At 46.5% G+C, this 22,328-nt stretch overlaps 2 protein-coding genes across 5 annotated transcripts in view; both read left to right on the forward strand.

Annotated features, from left to right (window-relative positions):
* Positions 1-1,459: 1,459 nt before the first annotated feature.
* Positions 1,460-16,061, forward strand: LOC101161519 (uncharacterized). 4 transcript variants are annotated; one of them, XM_011489181.4, is made up of 10 exons: positions 1,460-1,769; positions 6,526-6,612; positions 7,832-7,858; positions 7,944-8,057; positions 10,281-10,451; positions 11,947-12,039; positions 12,141-12,215; positions 12,344-12,406; positions 12,803-12,914; positions 13,367-16,061. In XM_011489181.4, the coding sequence occupies exons 1-10, from the start codon at positions 1,680-1,682 to the stop codon at positions 15,505-15,507; spliced, it is 2,973 nt and encodes a 990-aa protein (XP_011487483.1). In that variant the 5' UTR covers positions 1,460-1,679; the 3' UTR covers positions 15,508-16,061. The 4 variants fall into 4 exon arrangements, with proteins under 4 accessions (XP_011487483.1, XP_011487484.1, XP_011487485.1 ...); XM_011489182.4 differs by having other exon boundaries at positions 13,370-16,061; XM_011489183.4 differs by having other exon boundaries at positions 12,141-12,209.
* A 4,786-nt stretch (positions 16,062-20,847) lies between these two features.
* The window catches only part of LOC101161763 (ras-associated and pleckstrin homology domains-containing protein 1), a 48,549-nt gene continuing 47,068 nt past the window's right edge, over positions 20,848-22,328 (forward strand). Inside the window, exon 1 of the mRNA XM_078939076.1 lies at positions 20,848-21,027. The gene's annotated coding sequence lies outside the window, so the exon portion shown is untranslated. The remainder of the gene's footprint in view (positions 21,028-22,328) is intronic.

Genomic DNA, 22,328 nt, shown 5'->3' on the forward strand with positions numbered 1-22,328 from the left:
CTTTAATGTTTTGTAATGATTTTTTAATCAATTGTTATTTTAAATTATTTTAATTGATCACTCAACTACAAAAACCCATCAGGACACATGTCCCATAATGCATTGTTTTGTAGTCAATCGGGCAGCTTTCAGTCAGTGCAGTGCTAAATTTCCAGCTGTGTTCGCGTAGGTTGGCGCCTTGCTCCGCCCCTTTCTCGTGATATTTTTGTGATGATTGACAGGTGATGTTGGAGCAAAAACAAAAATACGTCTCACACCTGGTGATCTGTGCACATTTCGTCCACCTGGGTGATCTCAAACACGCTTATTGTGCATCTTGGCTGCACATTTTTGGTGTCGCCAACGTGAATTTCCATCCGTTTTTGAGCCTTTCTCTGATCTCAGGTATCTGTATCGATTGTTCTGATATCCAGTGAACAGCCCCAGTTATTTTACAAACCACAGTTTGAATTCAACTATTAAAATATAGGAGTGGCTGACCGGCTGCTCTACAATACCAGGGTTTAAATGTGCAAAAAGTCATAAAGAAAATCCAAAAATGGTTTCTGAATTTTGTTTCTCCTTTACTGATTTGTGGTTTAAAGAGTAAACTTAAAAAAAAAAAAAATTCAACACAGACTCAAAATTGGGAGCACATACTCTCTGACTTTTCAACCTTAAATTTCAATAAGGATAAGTCCAGTCCAGATTTTCTGACAATCATCTTTAATCACACTGAGGGTCTCAGTTTGAGAGGAAGTGCTGCCAAGTGTCCATAAGTAAGAAGAAGACAAGAGAAACCGTGTTCAGAAGAACCATTGATGGAGGTTACAGAACTGTAGAATTGGAGTCTTCTTTAGTGTTTAACAGTTATAATTCAATAGTGTTAACTGAACTGTGTTAATAAGAACATTTAAATTAGAAAACAGTAGATATAGAAGACTAAATAAACAGAAATGTATTACTGATTTATTTACTTATTGATTTATTTGTTTACGTATTTTATTTTATTGATTTAGAGTTTTATCAGTAAATTATCAGTTTTCTACAGAAATCAGTTAATATAGTATATATATATAGATATATAGTATTGTTAATAGCATAGTATACGTTCCATACAGATGTATTGGCTCTCAGACACTCACAAGTTGCGCGTGTGTGTGTGCGTTGAAGTTGTGGCCCTCCTTCAGCTAGACCCCGCCTTCAGTGGCCCCCGCTTTGGGCTCAACGCCCATATTTAATGCAATAAAACATTATTTTAGAGGCACAGTATTGAACGTGCTAGAACCCTGTTTGGAAGTGCGTTTTCTGCACACCATTTTTAAAACGTGCGTAAAAAAAAAACAGTGTTAATGTTTTTTTTTAATATAATTACCGGTCTTTTTGCACTTTTCCTGTTGATTTACGAAAGCTTTGCTTACCATACAAATCCGTTTTGGCGGGGTTTTTCCCAGGTGATTAATGATATCTTTCGCTTGCTGTACTCTACCTGTGCACACGCAGTGTGCCGGAACCGTGTGCGCGCGCGCGCGCAACTCACGCGCCGTCACAGAAACAGGAAGAGAGCTAAACACGGATGTGCGATGACCCACGCTGCGCGCGCGTAGCCACGGCCACGGTGTTTCATTGTACAGGACTTTACGGACACGCGAGAGCCACCGCCGTGCGTGGAAGGAGCACCGGCCGTGAGACCGTGAGACATGGGGACCCGAGGGACCGGCCGGAGGAGATCCATGAAGAAGGAGAAGACCACCGGGGAGGAGGAAGCTCTGACGCTCGTGTCGGCGCAGGTTCGGCGAGGGGGGGCAGACTTTTCACTTTTGCGGTAAAAGTTGTTTGAAGAGATGACAGACAGTAGAACTTCCGTTCGGGTCCGTGGAACCTTTCCACAGATCCAGTCTTTTGGGTCAGGGATGCTCGGAGCCTCTGGGGTCCTTCAGGGTTTTGGTCCATCTGGTTCAGGATTCTAGTCAGGACAAAAGCGTCTCAGAGTCGGACAGGATCGACTGGTTCCTGCCTGATGATCAGCAGATAGATAAGCTTCCTGATAGCCCGCGTTTCCATGTGGCCGTGGGCCAAATGTGTCCTTTTCTAACCCGCTTTAACGGAACCAGTTCCAACCTCCTTTCCAGTCCTCAGTTCTGCAGTGACTGAGTGAGATCAGGGTTTCAGGTGGGATCAAGGTCTAATTCTGGCACCAAGGCGTTGAATTCTGTTTCTATATCTCCTCTGGTCTTTGGATGGGTCCAGGTTTTCATCCATCCACAGCAGAAAAAGCAGAAAAGTTCTGCAGAACTTTTGCTGCCTTCACACTGATGCTGTCCCAGTGACTGCCACCAATAAAGAAGGAAGGGGCGTCGGTTTGAAAGAGTCATCGTGACAAAAACAGACAAATGAAACGATCAGGCAGATTACTGACAATAACAACACAGAACAAACTAAACCTCTCATTGAACCAGAAAACTATTGAGTCAGTGTTTGGGGCTTCTGGTATGAAAGTGTCTTAATGGTGGATGCTGTCAATCCAGCGCTAATGTATTCCACATCAAAACCGGGAATCAAAACCTCAAATCAGCCAGTAAAAATGCAGAAATTGAGAACCAAAACCCTGTAATCCCTAAACGAGATGTTGAGAAACCTTATAGGTTCTACAATAATGTACTTCTTGAAAAATATATTTGTTTAATCATAGTGGCAACTCTCGGACAATTACTCCCAGGTTTGACCTGATCGATCCTGGCACTGTTGTAAAAATCGACTATTTAATCCGTACAGGTCATGACATGAGCTGGAAACCGGCTAGCATTAAGCTAGCATTAATGCTAGCTTAATGCTGAGCTAACACAGGAGAACACTGTTTACCATGAATGGCTTGTCAACCAACGTCTTACTTTCTAAAATCTTTTTTCAGTAGCAGCTACTGGTGGAGCTCATCTGACCGTGCTGGCGTCCTCCGGTTACATAAAGTACCACCTTTGATGGTTTTTTAATATAGAAAAGATTTGAAAAACTTACAGTCTGTAACTGGTAGTGACGTAAGACTGAGTTATTCAGTAGCCAATGAGCTATTGGATGTCGGATGTCCTGCCTCCCCTCCCCTTGATTGATGTGTCACTGATTTGACCTGGTTTTAGAATCGCAACCACGAAAATAAAGCGCAACTCAAAAAAATACGCTTTCAGAATGGTGAGAAAACAAATCGGCAGCTGATAAATATGATTGTGCTTTGGGTTATATCTGTTGGTTGCAAATTATGGGTTTTGGGTCTCGATTTAAGCATTTTGATTAGCAGATTGGGGGTTTCGATGCATGGTTTTACGGTTTTGATACATTCGGCACTGAATGGAGACCATAAGAGTGGCCATCAATCCTATAGACCAGACAACTCTCACCAAAGCTCTGTAGGGCAAAGTTTTTAGTAACGGTCTTTTTTTCATGCTAATAAAAACCCAGCTGTCCCATTGTTCCATGTAGGAAATCTGCATTAACATTATTATATTCAGTACACATTAGGGCTGGGTTGAAAAAATCGATTAATCGATCTGAATCAATCCAATTTTAATAAATCAATAATTGATCCATAAAAGTACAGATTAATCTTTCAAGCCTTTCCTTTTCCGTTGACCAAACGCAAAGCAGCAGGAAAGCAAATCTCAGCTAGCTTAATGCTAACGTATAATTGAATTTCCCATAGGACGGCCAATGCTAACACTCGTTCGACCTAAGCATACATTGCTGACTAAATGAACAGTTTAATGTACTCACAGGCAGGAATTTTCCATAATTATTTAAAGGAAACATTTTTTAAACCGTAACCATTTGTGGTTTAAAGCACCATTTTTTGCTCAAATCTTTTAGAATAGAGAGTAATGCTACAGAGCTCTACCTAGTGGCCAAACTGAAACCCCCTTCAGGAGAGGCAGAACATTTATTTTAGTAACATTAGTTAGAGCCCCGCGCGGGACTATTTTCTTCATCCCGCCCGCACCCGCTGAATTTCTGACCGATCCCACCCGCTACCGCAACGTATGCGTTACACTCCCGCCCGCACCCGCAAAACTCAGAGAATTTATTCCCGCACAGTAATAGAGATGCATTGATTTTGTATCGTCTCCCGTCCCGCAGGAAAAAAACACGTATTTTTATTGATATTATTAAAGAGATTCATGTCCTCCTCCAGCCTCATCCTTTCATGCTTTCCTCTTTTGTGTAATGTGCAACGTAATTATTAAATATATTTTCCCAAATCCTGTTCGGTTGAAAGTGTGCGTGTGTGCGCGCGCAGACAGACGGCCTGAAGCGCGCTCTTAGTGAGAGGCGGGGCGGGGCGTTGGGTCCCGCGGGACCCAATCCCAATGCAGCCCTCTAACATGAGTCAGTTTAGAGCCTTTACAATGTGAATGATCTGCAGATTTCTGTTGGAACATTTCTGTTTGAGAAATCAGTAACACTGTATGGCGCCAACATTTGTTTATTATTTCACTTTTACAGTATGTGAACTGTTAAGATTAATATGAATATCTTCAAAACACACACATATATATATATATATATAGATTATAAATATATTTCTTTACAAATATGTCTAAATGTGTTAATAAATCGAATTGAATCAAGTGGATCAAAAGAATGTTGAAAGGATTCTGGAAATGATTGTAGATGCCCAGCCCTAGTGCACACCTTCAAACCTTTTTAGAGCTGTGAAGGGGGAAGGTGAAGCTGCAGGTGGAGGTGGGCCACCTCCACCTGCAGCTTTTTTCTTAAACAGCTATGTTTAATGAGAACACCAGTGCGTGTGTTGAACCTGAGAACATCCTTCCACAGATGGAACACTGAAGGGATCACCAAGAAATGTTTAATGACCAGGGCCAATGCAGCAAAAGGCTCCTTCAAAATCTGATCGGAACCACGTAGAAGGGGGGGGGGGGCTCCTGTTTTCTGCTCGACCGCTATAGGCTGTTGCAACGCCGTATTCTGTGCTGTGGAATTGATTGTACTTGGTATCATCATCGCAAGTTTTCCTCATATCGGGCAGCCCTACACAAAAAGACAAAGTCATTAGTATTCAGGAGGCTCTTTTGGTGTCTTGAAGTTTTATCATTTGGCCAAAAATGTTTTATTTAGTGTGTTGGTTCCATTTTAATCCATAAGTTTCAAGTACAGTTATTTTCTCCATGGATGGGCTTGTTTATTTAGCGATGAAGCCGTCCTTTCACGGTTTTCATTTTATGCAGATCCAATTGAGACTAAAAAAGATCATTAAATGACTCATTATGTATTTTTTCTGCTATGGTCCAAAGGTAAAGAAAAATACAGCTTGGCATGTTTGTATATCTGCATGTTGTGTTAGTGTGTACATATGTTTGTGTGTCTGCGTGCTGTGCGTCTGCGTGTTGTGTGTCTGTTTTTGTTTGTCTGCGTGTTGTTAGTGTGTATATATGTTTGTAAATCTGTGTGTTGTGTTAGTGTGTACATATGGTTGTGTGTCTGCGTGTCGTGCGTCTGCGTGTCGTGCGTCTGCGCGTCGTGTGTCTGCGCATCGCGTGTTTCTTGTCGTGTGTCTGCGTGTCGTGCGTCTACGTGTCGTGCGTCTGCATATCGTGCGTCTGCGTGTCGTGCGTCTGCGTGTCGTGTGTATGCGTGTCGTGTGTCCCTGTGTCTGTCTGCGCGTCGTGTGTCTGCGCATCGCGTGTTCCTTGTCGTGTGTCTGCGTGTCGTGCGTCTGCATATCGTGTTTCTTGTCGTGTGTCTGCGTGTCGTGCGTCTGCGTGTCGTGCGTCTGCATATCGTGCGTCTGCGTGTCGTGCATCTGCGCGTCGTGTGTCTGCGCATCGTGTTTCTTGTCGTGTGTCTGCATGTCGTGCGTCTGCGTGTCGTGCGTCTGCGTGTCGTGTGTCTGCGTGTCGTGTGTCCCTGTGTCTGTGTGTCTGCGCGTCGTGTGTCTGAATGTCATTTGTATGCGTGTCGTGTGTTGTGTGTCCGTGTGTCTGCATGTTGTGTGCTTCCTGCAGATGCTTCATCAGAGCAGACGTGGTCATAGCAATGCTCGCTCTCGTCTGCTCGGCGTTCTCCAGACGTCGCCGCGACGGGAGGAGCTGTAACCACACGCCTGCAGTTAGGGGAAGGAAACGCTCACACGTCCTCTCAGAAACGTCCTTTTAAGGAGAAGTGGCTGCTCTGCTCAGTGGAGCAACAGCAGATCTTAGTCATGCTAACGTGCACGCTACGCTCACATGTTCCTCTGACCTCCACTCTTTAAACTAACCTTTGTTTCCTGGCCGTTAGCTGCAGAGGATTTAGCGTTTCCGCTAGGGCACAGAGACATTGAGATGAGCTCTTAGAGTGAAGGATTGTGGGTATGTGGTGCAGACCACAGCCCTGAAAAATGATTGACAACACTACCATCCGTGGAAGACGCCTCCCACTGTTTCTCAGTGACCTGAGCTGCCCTCCAGTGGCATCATCGTGCTGCAACATGCTGATGGCTGTGCATGAGCGGGCGGCATCGAACCCTTGACCTGTCTGACTCCTGTCTGTCTTTTTCAGGCTGAAGCCAAACTGGCAGCAAAGAGAGCCGCCAGAGCTGAGGCCCGAGAGATCCGGCTGCAGGAGCTGGAGCGCCGGCAGAGAGAGGTACGCCGCTCACGTGCACGCAGGAAGCTCAACACTTATGGGCAGGAAGTGGATTCCAGAGGAAGGAAAAGCAGGAAGTTGATTGTTATAATCCAGAATATTCATAATAATGGGAATGTTCTTGTGATTGATGTCAATAAAGAAGGTTTTCACAGTAATTTGAAGCTTTAAGGCCTGTTCACACTGGGCCGAATTTCGCCGGCGATTTTCGCCGACGTTTAACGCCTCGTGACTAAACAAAGGGCACCAACGAGAGTGTGCACACCGACGCGAAAAAACGCCACGCGTTAAAGCGTCAAAAAAAGAAATCTACTCGACCAATGAGAATGGCGCTTTTGCACACGTGTCTGGAGCTTCTGAAGTTACAGTAAAACACAACTTGGGGGCGCTCAAACACAAAACTGCCTTGCTGAGCACACATACCAGTGAAGAAGATAGACGCCAAGTAGCGTCTACACAGCCGCGAAGAAATAATGACGGACATTCTAAAACATCCCCGAACCAAGCACCAGTTGGAGCTACTGATGCTTGAAATATTCATGTTTTCTTTGTTTGATTCTGACAAGCGTGTAAATACTTGCTCTCTTCTTCTGAGTGAAAAGCGAGTTTAAGAAGCGTAAAGTTGCGCAGCGCCACCTTGTGTACAGGAGTATTTCTGTTTTACATTAAGCGCCATCTAATGTCAGGGAATGAAATTGCATGTTCGCTCGGCTCATCGTCAGCGAAAATCGCCTGGGTGTGAACACAAAAAACGTGTTGAAAAACGCTGGCGAATAACGCCTGGGGAATATTCGTCCCGGTGTGTACGGGCCTTTATAGTGAATGGGGCTTTGGCAGCAGACCTGTCAGAAAGGGGGGGGGGGGGGGGGGGTCCTCACCACGATCTCAGGCAGAAGCGGCTTTTCCTAACACACGCACACGTGTGACTTTGTGGGTTGGCGCCCGTGCGGCCCTCTGGACCTCCTCAGGTGGTTTTTTGGTTCAGGCTGGTCTGTAGTTTGGGTCACAGAACTTCCAGCTGCTCCTGTTCCTGAAGTCTGAGGAGGAAGCCTGCAGCTGAAAGCAGGAGTCACTTCCACTTCCTTTCCTGTTGAAGCCCTGATGGCAGCAGATGCTCCTTAGTGGCCCCCAGGGGCCCAGGCGTCTGAAGAAGAGGCGCTCAGTGACATAAGGGGCTCCTTCTGTCTCTGCTGCTCTGACCTTTGGTTTGTCCCAACAGGTGGACGACGAGGATTATTCTGATGGGGTGAGTGATTCTCCCAATCTGACAACAGCATAATGCGTTTGCCGTGTTGACTCCGCCCACCTCTGTCCTCTGCTATTCTAACCAGGGATCTGGACCGCCTTTAACCCCAGCATCGCCATTGGATGGGACGTCCCACCCTCTTGGAGATGGAGACACGTGTGTGGACAATGGAAGTTCCTCTTCCTCTCAAAAAAACCCGGTAGGGTCCTTATTGACCCCAACACCCAAGGAGTATTTTGTTGTTTTTTTTGGTGCAGTCCAAAGAACTGTTTGGAAATACAGGAGCATGTTTAAAAAAAAAAAACGTTTCTTCTACACATCCCTTTAAAGTTATATTTATCTATTTACTGTAGGAAGAAAAAGATGAATGAAAGTAACCCGAAGGAGAGCAAACAGGTTGAGACTTTCTCCAGCCACGTTCCTACAACACCTTCAATTCTAAACCCAAATCCACTAAACATCCAACCTCAAGAAGTACTTCTATATCCACCCCCCCCCCCCCCCACATGAACATGTGCATCGACAGCTTTAACAACAGTAACAGCAGACTAAAACACTACTAAATCAACCTAAAGCATCAACTTTATCTACAAATATTACAGAAAAACTTTAGGAAAGTAATAAATATTGATTAGTATGAACTGATCTGTTGAGTCGATCCTGAGGACACATCAGACACAAAGCAGTGAAGTCTGTGGGGGACCTGCTGCTCGCGTTGTGGGTGTGGTCTGCTTTGTGACTCGCAGTCAGATTTTCAAAATATATTTTCAAATCATTTTAATACCATTTTTATGAAGTGTATTGGATTCAATTGAAAAAGTGAATGTTTTTTTTTAATTAAATGCAATATACTTCCATAAAGATTAAAGCCAGTGATAAACGCTAAGAGAATGAGTTGAATGCTATAAATCCTTCAACCATTGTTTTCCTGTTTCTCTTTCTTTATTTTAGTATCTTCCTCCATGTTTAACTGCTTAACTTCTACAATTGTTCATCTATTTCAACCATTCAACTATTCAAATGTTCAGCTCTTTCAGCTTTTTCCAGCTCTGACTTTTGGTCCTTCAAATCTTTGGACTTTCCCAGATATTCCAGGATTTCTGCCTCTATTGAAATAAATGGGGGATCCTTGGTGCAGAAGCTCGCTGGTTCGATACCCGGCTCTATACATATCTTTTTTTTTTTTTTTTAAATCTTAGTGTGGAAATTCCATGCAGCTCATGAATGCACCACCTGGCGTGACATATTTAACTATGAAATCTGGATAATAAAGTCAGATTAAATCTTCAAACCAAATTGGGATGGGTTTTTGTGTTAGCCAGGTTGGGGGGGGGGGGGGGGGGGGTGCAGACACCTAAAAGTCATGGTTGTGAGTTTGAGCCCCCGTCAGAGATATTGAACACCGTCTCACCTGCCAAAGTGCAACTATTTTTCTCCCCGCCACATTGAAGTTTTCCCTCGTTTGGTTGGTTGTTTCTTCAGAGCCCTACAGCAGAATGAGTCACGTGTTGAGGGTTAACGCTAAAGCTACATGCAGCAGTCAATGTAAGTAAAGGTAGAGCCAAAGTCTTTGAAGCAAAGAAAAGAATAAAAAATCAACCATGACATCAATTAGCAACATGAAGGCTCAGTTTGTCATCCACCTAAAAAAAAAAAAGGTTGTTGACGTCGGTGTGGCAGGTAGCACTAGAAAACGTCCATCCATATGAGGACAAACCCTTTTCTTCATCTCATTTCTCCTCTTCTTCACATGGCTCTGATCTTTTCTTGTCCATCTCGCTGGTTTTTTGGGCATAAACTTCCCCATCAAAGGTGTTGACTAAACTAGTTTTCACCTTGGAGACCTCATCGTTTCGTGTTCCCTGTTTAGATTTGGCCAGATTCACACAAAAGTTGACAGAAAATGCATGAATTTTTATAGGCCTGCCTTTAATGAATGACTGATTTTTATTTTTAAATGTACCTTATGAAACTGATTTATCAAATAACCAATTACTTCAGCTGCTTTCAAAATAGAGTCTATAAGAAGGATAAAATCAATCTAGAGTTTTAAATTGTGACTCTGTGACAAGGCTCCAGGATTTGCTTCATGGTGGTGGTCTTCTCAAAAGTCACGCAATAAAGGGTTTTGTCTTTGTTCTGGTTATTGGGACCCAAAGCAAAAGCAGGAATGTTCTGCTACATAGCATAATTCTTTACACGAAGACAGTAAATGAAAAAACGTCTTTTTTGTCATTGCATGTGTTCAGACTCTGGTCAGTTCTTTCACACATAAGTCTTCTCTGCGTTAACTCTTCTTCTTGGTCCCTTCTTTCCTACAAACATCCACTGGTGGTTAGTGTTGATTTTTGTATCCGGTACTGGTGCTGGTTGACTGAAGGACGTTTGCTGTTCTCTAAGAACCCTTATGTGTCTGAATCAGGGCTTTCTGGCCGGGGTGGAGGAGAAATACCGCCAGGCCATGGTTTCCAACGCCCAACTGTATAATGAGAAGAACCAGCTGCTGTATGTGGTTGACGTTCTCAAAGACTCACTTCTGGAGCTGGAGGAGCTGCTGTCCGAGTCTCGGCGGGAATACGAGGACAAGGTCAAGGTGAGGGGTCGCATCAGCAGGAGGGAGCATGAATGTGCCTCGTCTGGGTTTCAGAACTGACAGCTTGAACTTCCAAGGGGAAGATTCCGACCGGCACCAGAGGTTCCAAGTTCAAATGGAGAACGTGTCGTCTATTTTAGAGGCACGTCACTTCCCACATTAGCAAAGCTAAAACTGTCTGTTTCACAATATTTACAAAGACCTGTGAAGGTTTTAAATCCAACAGGAAGTCTGCATTGATGTTTGATGTTTATCTATAGAAATCTCCTAAATAAATCAGAAAAAGGACTATCAAGTATTCCAAGTGCATTCCCCCAGTTATCCGATTGTTATGGGAGGCAATAGGGACAAATCAATCAGATGGTCTCCTTCTTGTCTTTCCTGTATAAGGCTAAAGGAAGGCCTGATGCTGTGTCCACACCACGTGACGCGTTCAAGAACTCGCATTTAGCATACGGTGTTCTCACTGCACTGTCGCTACATGATGCTAGCGCATGTCTGCCACCTACAGTTGGAAGAGGCTTGGTGTGAAATGTGGTGAATCTTGCTCCAGGCTTTTTCTGTCGCCGCTCTATTTCGATATAGAAAAGACTTTGTGTGAAAGAAATTCGGCCGGGCGCAGACTGCAGTTTAGTCATTTCTCCGTCATGATCAATTTTCAAACAGTTGGTACTCCAACGATTAAGAAAGGAAACTACTCATACATCACTACCACATCTGAGTCCCTGATTGGTCAAAGGTCAAATGGGTTAACCTGCATTTTGAACATAGAGTCCATTGACTGTATCAGAGACCTGGACTGAGGGTGTGTGACGTCACCCACACAAAATGCTTCCGGCTCCAGTGAAATGAAGCCAATTCTACTGCAGTTTTTCCATGACACGAACGTTGCCATGTTGGAGCCAGACGACAGGGATTGGTCTGAGTTCTCTCAGTCAACGTTGCTATGGCAACTACTGTCACAATCAGGAGTAAGCTTGTTTGAAGTCCACACCCCTTCCACTGAATCTGTCAATCAAACATTTGAGATGGGGAGGGAGGGGCAGCGGGCACCACATGCTTTTACTGAAGCATTTGATTGATGAGTTTATAACTTAAATAACTTGCAATAAAGAAAAAAAGGATCATGAACCAATACTAAGAATTGGCAGAAGATGTTAACTAGATAGAGTGACTGAGTGACAGCTGCTTGTTTCTCTATAGACGTCTATGGGAGTTTGAAACTTCCTGTTTGGATCGCGTCAATGATAGAGACTGAAAATTGTTGTAGAAACTTGCTTAGCGATGTGTAAAAGCAAGTTTTGAACACGGAAGCCCGGAACGCACATTGACATGGCTTTTTTTGTGGTTGCTGGAATGCGCGTTGCTGAGGGAGGGGTGAACGTAGCCTGAGGGTGACAGGTAGCTGTCCATCTCCCACATCGTTGCTAAATGTTTGTGAGTGATGGTGAAAAGGAAAGAAACCTGTTTTTAAGCTGTTCTTCCCGCCATGCAGGAACACGAGCAGGAGAAGCAGGCGCATCGCCTCCTGCAGCTCCAGTTCTGTGAAATGAAAGAGGCTCTAAAGCAACACCAAGAGCTGCTAAATGTGAGTCCTGCTTCAGACGGCACGCCTTCTTCTTCAGGGTTTAGCCTCCAGCGCTCTCCTCAAAGCTCAGACATGTGCTAAACTTCCTGTTTGTGCTTCAGGAGCTGCAACAGCTGCGTAGCAAAGAAGCCGCTTCTGTCCTCGACATCTCTGACCGACACGACACGAAGGTTCAGGTGACGCCTCTCCACCTGGATGTAGCACTTTGTCAGGAACTGTGCTTTCATATTTTGGTCATCTTTGCAGAAATCTGCTTTGGTGACTTTTTATTCTCTTTTGCCTGATGGTGGCGCTGTTGTTTTAGGCTCAGGAGTTTGCAGAAGAAAACAGGCTGGAGTGCAACGAGCGAAGAGAAGACTTGCAAAAGGTGAAAGATGCTGTGATGGATGATTTGTTCTGGGAAGCAAAAGATTTTTCTTTATTTTAGGTCCAGATTTATTCTTTCATATTTGTGCCTTGTTGGTCAAAGCCTGCAAAGTTTAAGCGTTTTCTATCATTTCTTTAAGCTCAGTTGGAGTTCTGGTCCGGCATCAGGACTGAAGCTCTGAACAGAAAAACACTTAGATCTATTACAGTCAGGGGCAAAGAAGTATTTATTCAATTCAAATGAATTTTATTTCTATAGCTCAATATTACAACAATAGTCGTCTCAATGGGCTTCATACCAGCATATGTATAATAAAGATGAATCATGAAGAACATGACGTCCTATTTCTAAAGGGGCTGTGAAGATAAAGTCTAATGCAGGCGGCTGTTTTTGCAGGAACATGGAGAAACGTTGAAGCCCAGCTTGAACATCAATGCAGCTGCCGGTTCACCTGCAGCGGTCGGATCCGTGGATGTGGAGCAGGAAGCAGAGCGGCGTCCTGCAGACGGTGAGGGGTGCTGTTACCTAAAGCTTCTGCTTTTCTAGTTTCATCCTTTGAGGAAGCAACAAACCTATGGGAACACGGGGATAAACACAGTCCACCCGCCCATCACAAAAGAAGCTTTTCCAGAAGGATAGAAAATGAGGAAAGAGTTTCTCTGCTGCTCAAATCAGCCACAGATATCTGGCAAACAGGACTCAAATGAGCAAGCAGGTTCTCAGAAGCATAACGCTAAAAGATTACCTCCCACCTTTTCAGCCTTCTTCAGGAAGACTTTCTATCATTGTCGCTGCTTTGACCACGTTTATCTCTGTCAGTGTTTTTGGTAGCAGTTGTTGCAGGTTGGTTGGACGTTTGTTTCTGGAGGTTCTCCTCTCTGCTTTGTCCTCCTCCTGTCCACTCCGCCTCCTTCTCTTCTGGCATTAAAAGCATTCTTTGTTTAAATGTCGTTTGCACAGCAGAGACTGAGCTGAGGAGCAGCAGAGAAGATGATGTGGATCTGCAGCATCAGCAAGACAAACCCCAGAATGCAGAGGAGCCGCTGTGGAGCTCTGGAAGGCTTCAGGAGCAGGAATCTGCGCCGCCAGAGGAGCCAAACCTGTCTACCGAGGGAGACGGCAGTCTCGCTGTGGACTCGACTGTGGCCGTCTGCTCTTCTGCGGGGAGGGTTGGCTCCAGACCTCAAGAGGCCGTCACAAGTGAAGATGGAGATGTTCCTCCAACAGACGTTCCAAGCGTTGGGAACACGGGTGACACGGAAAAGGAAGAGACGAGCCAAATCCTTCAAGAGGAACAAAAACCCAAACAGCCCAACGTTGGAGAAGCCCTCCAGCCCTTCCCAACCGAACCAAACTCTGGACCGCAGCAGAATCCTCAGAACTCACAGCTGCTGGAAAAGGATGAAGGCGTGGAAGAGGCACCAAACATCCCCAAGTCTTCCACCAGCTCTGGGAAGAAAAAGAAGAAGAAGAGAGGCAAAAAAAAAGGAGGTAGCCATGACAACAAGAGCCAACAAAAAGCAGGAACAGGAAAAGAGGCGGGAGCAAACAAAGAAGAAGCCGACACCAAAGATGTCACAAACACCCTGAAGTCACAGTCTGAAGACGAGAAGGAATCTGGGCAAACCGATGCATCACTGATGATCGCGTCCAGATTTCCAAACCAAACTCTTCCTGAAGCCAGCGTGGATCGTGGTGAAGATGGGGAAGATGAGGAGGCTGCGGGAGGAGAAGCAGCAACTGCTACATTTCCACAGGATGAAGACAAAACTGAAGGACCGGCAAATGCAGGATCGCTGGCTGAAGGTGATACTCTCACAGACTCCACAACAGATCCCACGTCTGCTGACCCAGAAGACAACCCGACTCTAGAAACGGAGATGGTTAGAGAGGAGGAGCCTGCAGTCAGCTGTTCTGACCAAAAGGAGACCTCTGAGCTGAAGCCAGCCATAGAGGTCCCGGAAGCAGACGGTAAAAACAGCAGTGATTTGAGCCACACTGCTGAGGAATCTGAATCCACGAGCAGCACGCAGAGCTCAATCCTCCCGCCCAAGGACGATGGCGCTGAAGCTTCCTCCAGCTCAGAGCCCCGCCCCGACAAGAGCCCCGGTGTGACGGCTTCTGAGGAGGCTTTGGAGGGCGTGGGTGGGGGTGACTGTGAGGCCGAAAATGAAGGAGAAGGCATTTCACGCCGTGTCACATCCGACCCTCACGATGAGGATTCTGGACTTCCAGAACAGTCCCAAGAGCCCAAGCACACTGAAGGAGCTGGGAGAGATGGAGGCTCTGCTGAGCTGGACCCCCCCGCGCAGACAGAAGAGGCGTGTGCGTCCCCAGAGCCGGAGCGGCGTCCGAGCAGAACGTGTCATCACGTGGGAGCAGACGCCACGCCTGGAGGTGCTGAGGCGCTCGCTCTGGAGGCGGAAGACAAACCCAAACTGGAAAACGATCAACACCATCTACAACCCGAGTCCTCAGCCTCTCATTCAGTCGAGGAGCGGGCCAACGCCTGTGGGGGGGGGCCTGAAGAGGAGGATGGAGAAGACGAAGAAGGACGGCCTTTTGACTTTGACTACACAGAAGTGGAGTTGGCTGCTGTGCGTAATCCTTCCCAGGATCCAGAATGGGGAGAGACCAGTCAGGTAACCGCGGACGACGTCAACGAATCCAAGTTGAGCCAAAGTCAAGAGAAGAGACAGAAGGAGCCGTCTGAAAGCGACGGTTTTAGGGACACTCGGTCGGACTCTGTGGGTCAGGAAGAGCCCAACTCCTCACCTGCTAGTGAAAAAACACCAGAACCGTTTGAAGACACGAGTAGGAAGCAAAAGCATCAGACATATGAAGTCATAGAGGCTGCAGAGACGCAGCAGTTTCATGCTGCGAGCACCAAAGAGCTGACAGGAAGTGCCGACGGCGATGGTCACACGGCTTCATCAGCCACCGAGACGGACGTGGATCCCGTCAGGATGAAGGACGGAGACTTCCCAAAGCTCTCCGGGCAGGCGGGGGGCGGCAGTGAAGAGTCGCTGGAAGGGAAAGAGGCCAAGAAAAGCAGCAGGAAAGGCAAAGGCAAGAGCAAAGAGGAATGTAAGATGTCCTAGTCTGCTGCTGGAGGCCGTCTTCAGGTTATTGGACGTTAGTTTTTCTACTGTCATTCTTCTTTCCAGTCCCGTCAACAGCATGCAGGTTCTGCAGGTTCTGCCTGTCAGAGGCTTCGGTCCGGCTCGCCCTCAGTCTGTCGGGTGGAGGTTTCCTGCATCCTTGGCTTTCAATATTTATGGATCATCTCCACACGGACCACAGACATAAAACTGCACACCAGCTGGACCGCTGGATGCAACACTTCAACATTGAGGTGGACTTCTCTCCTGGATCCGTGCATTCACAGCAGTCCTTCCCCCGCTGCACAGATGAACAGGAAATATTGAGGAAAGAAGCTTTTTTTGTGATGGGTCAATATTTTGGCTGGGACTCGTGGTTGTGGCTCTCAGATCTGATGGCTGTCCTTCAGGAAAACTGCTTCTATGCTTTTATGCTAAAAAGGTCTCCGGATGCCTAGAATGTGTTTTTGTTGCACTGAATAAAAACTGGACAGGAAATAAAACTTGCGCAATTTTCTGTTTACAATAAAAGAGATGTCACTGAAAAGCACAAAGATGTGGTCACGTGTGATTTGTCTCATTTCTCACATGACAATGACAGCAGGGGAGTCACAACTGCCCCCCCCCCCCCCCCCCCCCCACACACACACACAGCTGAACTGCAGGCAAAAACTGGGCAAACCTGAGCGCCACACAGACATGGCCCAAATGAACAATCCAGGTTGTAGACTCTGTAGAACAAAAATGTTCATGCATCATTTTTTGGGGGGCTGAGTCTGGTGTTCAGTTTAGTCCCACTTGTTTGTTTCATTTAGTTCTTTTTTTTCAGTCGAGCCAAAATTACTTTAGACTTTGGAAATACTCTGTTTTGTACTTTTTATTCTTCTTTACAAAAAAAAAAACAAAGAAACACACAAAACTAAAATATCTTGCAAGAAAACCCACCTTTGTTTACGGACTAATTGTGAGCCGTGTGCAACTCCAGAATGGTAAAATGTCCGACCCTCCTGGAGGGACTGAGTTTCAGAGCCCGTTCTGTGTGTGGAGGCGAGCCCAACTATATTTAGCCGGTACCTCTCACCTTTTGCACGACCCTTCCCCCCAGAGAGGTGACCTTCCATGTCCCAAAAGCCCAGTTCCATGACTGGGGTTTGGGCCGCCGAGGCTCCCGCCTTTGACTGCCTACAGGTGGTGGGTACATGGAAGAGTGATCCAAGCAGGGCCAGTGGGAGGAGCCCCAACCCCAAGCCTGGCTCCAGAGTGGCCCCCCAGTGATACTAAGAGGTTACAGAATCTTTGTTTTTGCATCTTCTAAAGGGGTTTTGAACCGCTCTTTGTCTGGCTCCTCACTCAGGACCCGTCTGCCACGGGGGACCCTAGCAGGGGCAAAAGCCCCCAGACAGCTTAGCTCCTGGTATCACTCAGGCTCTCAAACCCCCCCACCACCACCACCACCACCACGTTAAGATGGTGGTTAACATAAAGTTCCTCCCAGGAAAGTCTATGCCAGGGTACTGGAGCAGTGAGTTTGACCGATGAACCACAGCTTCATGAGCAACGGTCTAGTTTCCATCCTGGTAGTGGGACGGTGGACCAGCTCTACACCGTCTTTAGGGTGCTGGAGGGTTTGTGGGCGTTCGCTTACCCAGTCCATGTGTTTTGTGAATTTGGAGAAGGCGTTCATCTGCGTCCTCCATGGTGTGCTGTAGAGGCTGCTCTGGGGTGTACGGGTCCAGGAAGCTGTCCGGTCTCTGCATGACCAGAGCAGGAGCTTGGTTCGTTTATCCAGCAGTAAGTCGGACCCGTTCCGGGTGCATGTTGAACTCCAGCAGGACTGCTCTTTATCACCGGTTCTGTTCAAAATATTCATGGACAGAATTTGTAGGAACAGCCTGGGGCATAAGGGGGCGTGGTTTCTGGAAGTGTGCAGTCGGATGTGGCCCTCTAGTGGTACAGTTGCCTGTCCCTGATTTAGAGCATCCATGTTCATAGTGTCTGTGTGTCCCTTTAGCAGAAAAGGTCCATTGCTGCACAGGAATGTGAATATAGCTGCCTTTAACCTCATAAGGTCTCACTGCAATCCTCGTTTAATGTGTTCCCAGTGCTCTTTTAATTGTGATTATGCTGTTTTAAGGCAAAATTAAAGTGTCACTACTGATCATTCTCATGGCAATGTAACAGCGGTGAGGCTCACGGGGAACCAAAATGCATCTTATCCAGTCACAGAGCTGTTAGGTTTAGCTTTAGCTCCAAATATTTGCTGTTTCACCTGTTTTCCTTTTCCTTTACTCCCCCTAGTGGCGGAGTTGAACATATAGGTTATTTCTTTTGAAAAATCCTAACTTGCCACAGGAATGGACTAGAAACGTACTTCTAATTTCCCTTTTTTTTTTAAAAACATCCTTATAATTCTTACTCTTCATGAGTGGGCCGGATTAAACCATCTGAGCGGGGCCGTATGTTTGACACCCCTGCCTTAAACCCTCCTTCTCAATAAGGAAAAACTCCTAAAAAATTTTTTTTACAGATTCCAGAATAAAAAAGCAGAAACCTCAGGGGTGTCCACATGAAGGACGGCTCCTCCCCCAGGAAGGACAGGCGGTGTACCAGAACTCTTAGAGAGAATTAACTTATCTAACTCTACAACTACATATTTACATAGTCCAGCAGATGATCTTCACGCAGATAAGTTTAATTTTGAAACCATTTTTAGAAGGTTGGGGTCGATTCAAATCAAATAACAACATGTCTAAAATTGATCCATTGATTGATTAATTGTTACAGCCCATTTTTTATTGGGACGATTTGCAAAAGCACAGGATGATCAAACACTCATTGGCCTCTCTGTATTTTAACTGAATGTCTGTGTGATGTCAGGCTCCAGAGGAAGTGTCCAAGGTTCAAAGAAAAACTGCAGCAATGGATGTCCAGGATGGGGAGAACCCTCATCAGGATGAGGAGACCCCTCATCAGGATGGGGAGACCCCTCACCAGGATGGGGATACCCCTCACCAGGATGGGGAGACCCCTCACCAAGATGAGGAGAACCCTCATCATGAAAATCCATTGGCATGAAGCTTTCTGTTGGAAAATGACCTTTTTCCCGCTGATCAGAGACACAATAAGAAATGACAAATCATGAAAATTTGACATCCGTGAAAACGACTAATTCCAGCCTACGAGAAACAAAATAACTTCCTTTTTTCTGTCTTGAGGTAAAACATGTGTGATTTGCTATGGAAGATGTATATATATATATAAACCGCCCCTCTCACCCTCCGCGGGTGGTTTCTCCTCCAAGCTCTGGTCCTCTACCAGAGGCCTGGGAGCTTGAGGGTCCTGCACAGTATCTTAGCTGTTCCTGTTCTTTTCTGGACTGAGAGGTCTGAGGTCTTTCCAGGTATCTGTTGTAGCCACTCCTCCAGCCTGGGGGTTACTGCCCCGAGTGCTCCAATTACCACAGGTACCACTGTCACCTTCACTTTCCAGGCTTTCTCCAGTTCTTCTCTGAGTCCCTGGTATTTCTCCAGTTTCTCATGTTCCTTCTTCCTGATGTTCCCATCGCTTGGCACTGCCACATCCACCACAACGGCTTTCCTCTGTTCTTTATCCACCACTACAATGTCTGGTTGGTTTGCCATTACCATCCTATCAGTCTGGATCTGGAAGTCCCACAGGATCTTTGCCCTCTCATTCTCTACCACCTTCGGAGGTGTTTCCCATTTTGACCTTGGGATTTCAAGTCCATATTCTGCACACATGTTCCTGTATATTATTCCAGCCACTTGATTGTGGCGCTCCATGTATGCTTTCCCTGCCAGCATCTTACATCCTGCAGTTATGTGCTGGATTGTTTCAGGTGCCTCTTTGCACAGCCTACACCTTGGGTCTTGTCTGGTGTGGTAGATCTGAGCCTCTATCGCTCTGGTGCTCAGGGCTTGTTCCTGAGCTGCCAGGATGAGTGCCTCAGTACTGTCCTGTAGGCCAGCCCTTTCTAGCCATTGGTAGGACAGATACGCACTGCCAGTTCAGTTATCAGATATATATATATATATATATATATATATATATATATATATATATATATATATATATATATATATATATATGTGTATATATATGTATATATATATATATATATATATATATATATATATATATATATATATATATATATGTATATATATATAATTTCAATAAATATGGAGCAATTATAGGATGTTTTGAATGACCAGCCTCTGTAAATATCTCATGTATTCACTGTACTTTAGGTGTTTTGTGTTCGTTTGCGTTGTGAGCATTATGTGAAAAACATCAAACTTGTTTTGAAGGAGACATTTTTCAATGTCTGGTCAATCATTATTAATGCGTCTGCAAAAAACAGCTAAACGTTTTTTTGTTCTCTTTCCTTCTTCCACGAATTTTTCTTGTAATCTGTTATTGTTGTCTTTTAGAAAATTTGTTAAAAACTAAAAACTAAATAAAAAGAAATAATAATAAAAATACTGGCGCGCTGATTATCATTATTATATAAACTGAAAATGCTAATATATCAATCTTTAGAAATGTTAAATATAATTTAATTCCTTGACATGCAGACACGGGATGAGTTCATGTTTCCAAATGTCTGACGATGCTCTGCTCGCTTCCTCCGCTTTTGGGTTGGGCCGAACAGGAAGCAAGAAACGCCGCGGGAACGCGCACGGCATCGATTCGCGCTCCCGAGCTTTTTGGGGATCCGGTGGAGCATCGCGGAGCGTCAAGCGGGAGGCAGGAATACCGGAAACGCAGCGCTGCAACCTTCACAATAAAAGAAGGCAGGTTGAAGCACGTCGCGCTTTTGACCGCAGCTGGGCTTTTTCTAAACGTCTTCAGTGTTTCTTTTTGCTTCAGTCTAAAGTGGGGGGTGGGGGGTTTCTGAGAAAAGCATCAGCTCAGGATTTCAGGTTGAGAGTATTTAGTCTGGACAGCTATGCTACCAAATAATATTTGTCTATTGTTGTCGCAGACAACCTTTGTTTTTTGTGAGAAAGCACCTGCTGTGGCTCAGCCCTGAAATATAACAAATTATCAACAATGAGAGAACAGTATTATTTTTTTACGAAAGTGTGGGAGGGGTTGATTTCAACAGCAACAGACAAACCCTGAAGATCTATTCTGATTTCACACTAAAGGAAGGGAGACTTGTCAAAGTGACGGACAGAGGTGGTGGTGGTGGTGGTGGGGGGGTCTCAAACCACCCACCGGTAACCGTCCATAGATTTTTAAAAATCATTTTCTGTTTTACTAAACCTTTCTCCTCCAGCAGCAGCCCTGCTCTTATTGTGACAGTCTGGACCGGATGTGGCCCCCCTCTCGTCCCACTCCAGCAGCGGCGTTGGGATTCAGACCGGCCGCCTGGAGAGCAGCAGATCCTGGGATTTATCCGGGACAAGGGCGACGATCAGGGCGGGGCTGAGGCGTCGGGAGCCCGGCGGAGCCTCAAGCGGGATCTCGGCGGAGTTCTCCCGGTTCCGCACGGTGAGTGCCCCCCCACCCCTCCGTACGCATCCGTGGCTCTGCACCCCCACCCCCACCGTGTTTGCTGGGTGTATGTGTGTGGGGGGTGGGGGGTATCCTCATTACCAGCTGTCGCTCTGAAACCCGTTAATCCCGTGTCACAAGCGTCGCGTGCGTGTGGTTGGGGGGTTGGGGGCTCACGGCGAAATGCTGGTTACTGTTCACGGTTGCGCGCACACGCGTGCGTCGGGCCGGCCATCGCGGAGCAGGCCCCGAGCCGCAGGCGCAGGTTCGCCGCTGACAGACTCCCACAGACCCCCCCCCCGGCTAGGCGTGGTGAGCAGTCGGCCTGACGCGCACGCGCATTCATGGGCGTGTTCCCCTCCAGCTGCACAAAACCGAGACGAAGCGTCCCGGCCAATCAGTGCGGGCTGGAGCGCTCAGTGCGTGCACAGTATGACGTCATCCCGTTCCTGATGGTGGAGGTGACCTCAGAGGCTCACGTGAACCTCTCTCCGGTTCTCCCTGACATGTGAGCGGAAGGAGGGAACCGGTCCCGGTCCGGACGCGGTTCTGTGAGTCCCGGCTCTGATCGGCACCACCGTCTGCTGAAGGCTCACAGTCCGGCTCGGTTTTAGACCCAGCAGCTCCTCAGACACAGAAACGCTCAGCTCAACAGAGCAGGAGTGGATTCCTCTGCTGGTTCTGAAGACCGACATGAACCTGGTGAATGCTAGACCCCCCCCCCCAAAAGACCGACATGAACCTGGTGAATGCCTGAAACCCCCCGCCCCCTTCATCCTGAACTATTTTGCATGTCCAAAGAGGAGCTGGTTCTCCTTGAAGGCCGTTGGTTCTTCTGCTGATGCGGGCCGGGCTACACCTGGAACCGTGGGACGGACCAGGTCCTCCTGCACCACAGCATGCAGGATGACATCACCGGATCAGTAGCCTCCTATGATGACGATGGCAGACGGCTAATGGACCAAACCGTCCATTCGTTCATTTGTGGTGTTTGGATGGATGTTTGTGGCGCCGTCCCGTTTCGAAAACGGTGATTTTTGTCTCAGTATCTTCCTCTTTTTCTGCATGGACCCTAGCGGATCCTGGGGGTGTTTTTTTTAGTGCATGGGCTTTAGGAAAGGCTTCCTTCATGGACCATAACCACGCACGGCGTTCCTCTGCAGTGTAGATGGCGTCACGGGAAACCGTCACTCCATTTTGGCGTTCTACTGCTTTAGCTAACTGCAGTGAACCTGCACGCTGATTTTCTTCCACCCTTCTCATCAGAAGACGCTCCTGTCCAGATGTTAGCTTCCGTG

The sequence above is a fragment of the Oryzias latipes genome, chromosome 21 (assembly GCF_053564925.1).
Source record: "Oryzias latipes strain Hd-rR chromosome 21, Olatipes_Hd-rR_3.1".
Taxonomy (NCBI): Eukaryota; Metazoa; Chordata; class Actinopteri; order Beloniformes; family Adrianichthyidae; genus Oryzias; species Oryzias latipes.

Bases quoted from the DNA above. Each gene is read 5' to 3' on its own strand.
- LOC101161519 (XM_011489181.4), top strand. From the start codon at position 1,680: ATGGGGACCCGAGGGACCGGCCGGAGGAGATCCATGAAGAAGGAGAAG. The intron at 1,770-6,525 runs GTTCGGCGAGGG...TGTCTTTTTCAG, and splicing joins TGACGCTCGTGTCGGCGCAG to GCTGAAGCCAAACTGGCAGC. The intron at 6,613-7,831 runs GTACGCCGCTCA...TTGTCCCAACAG, and splicing joins TGGAGCGCCGGCAGAGAGAG to GTGGACGACGAGGATTATTC.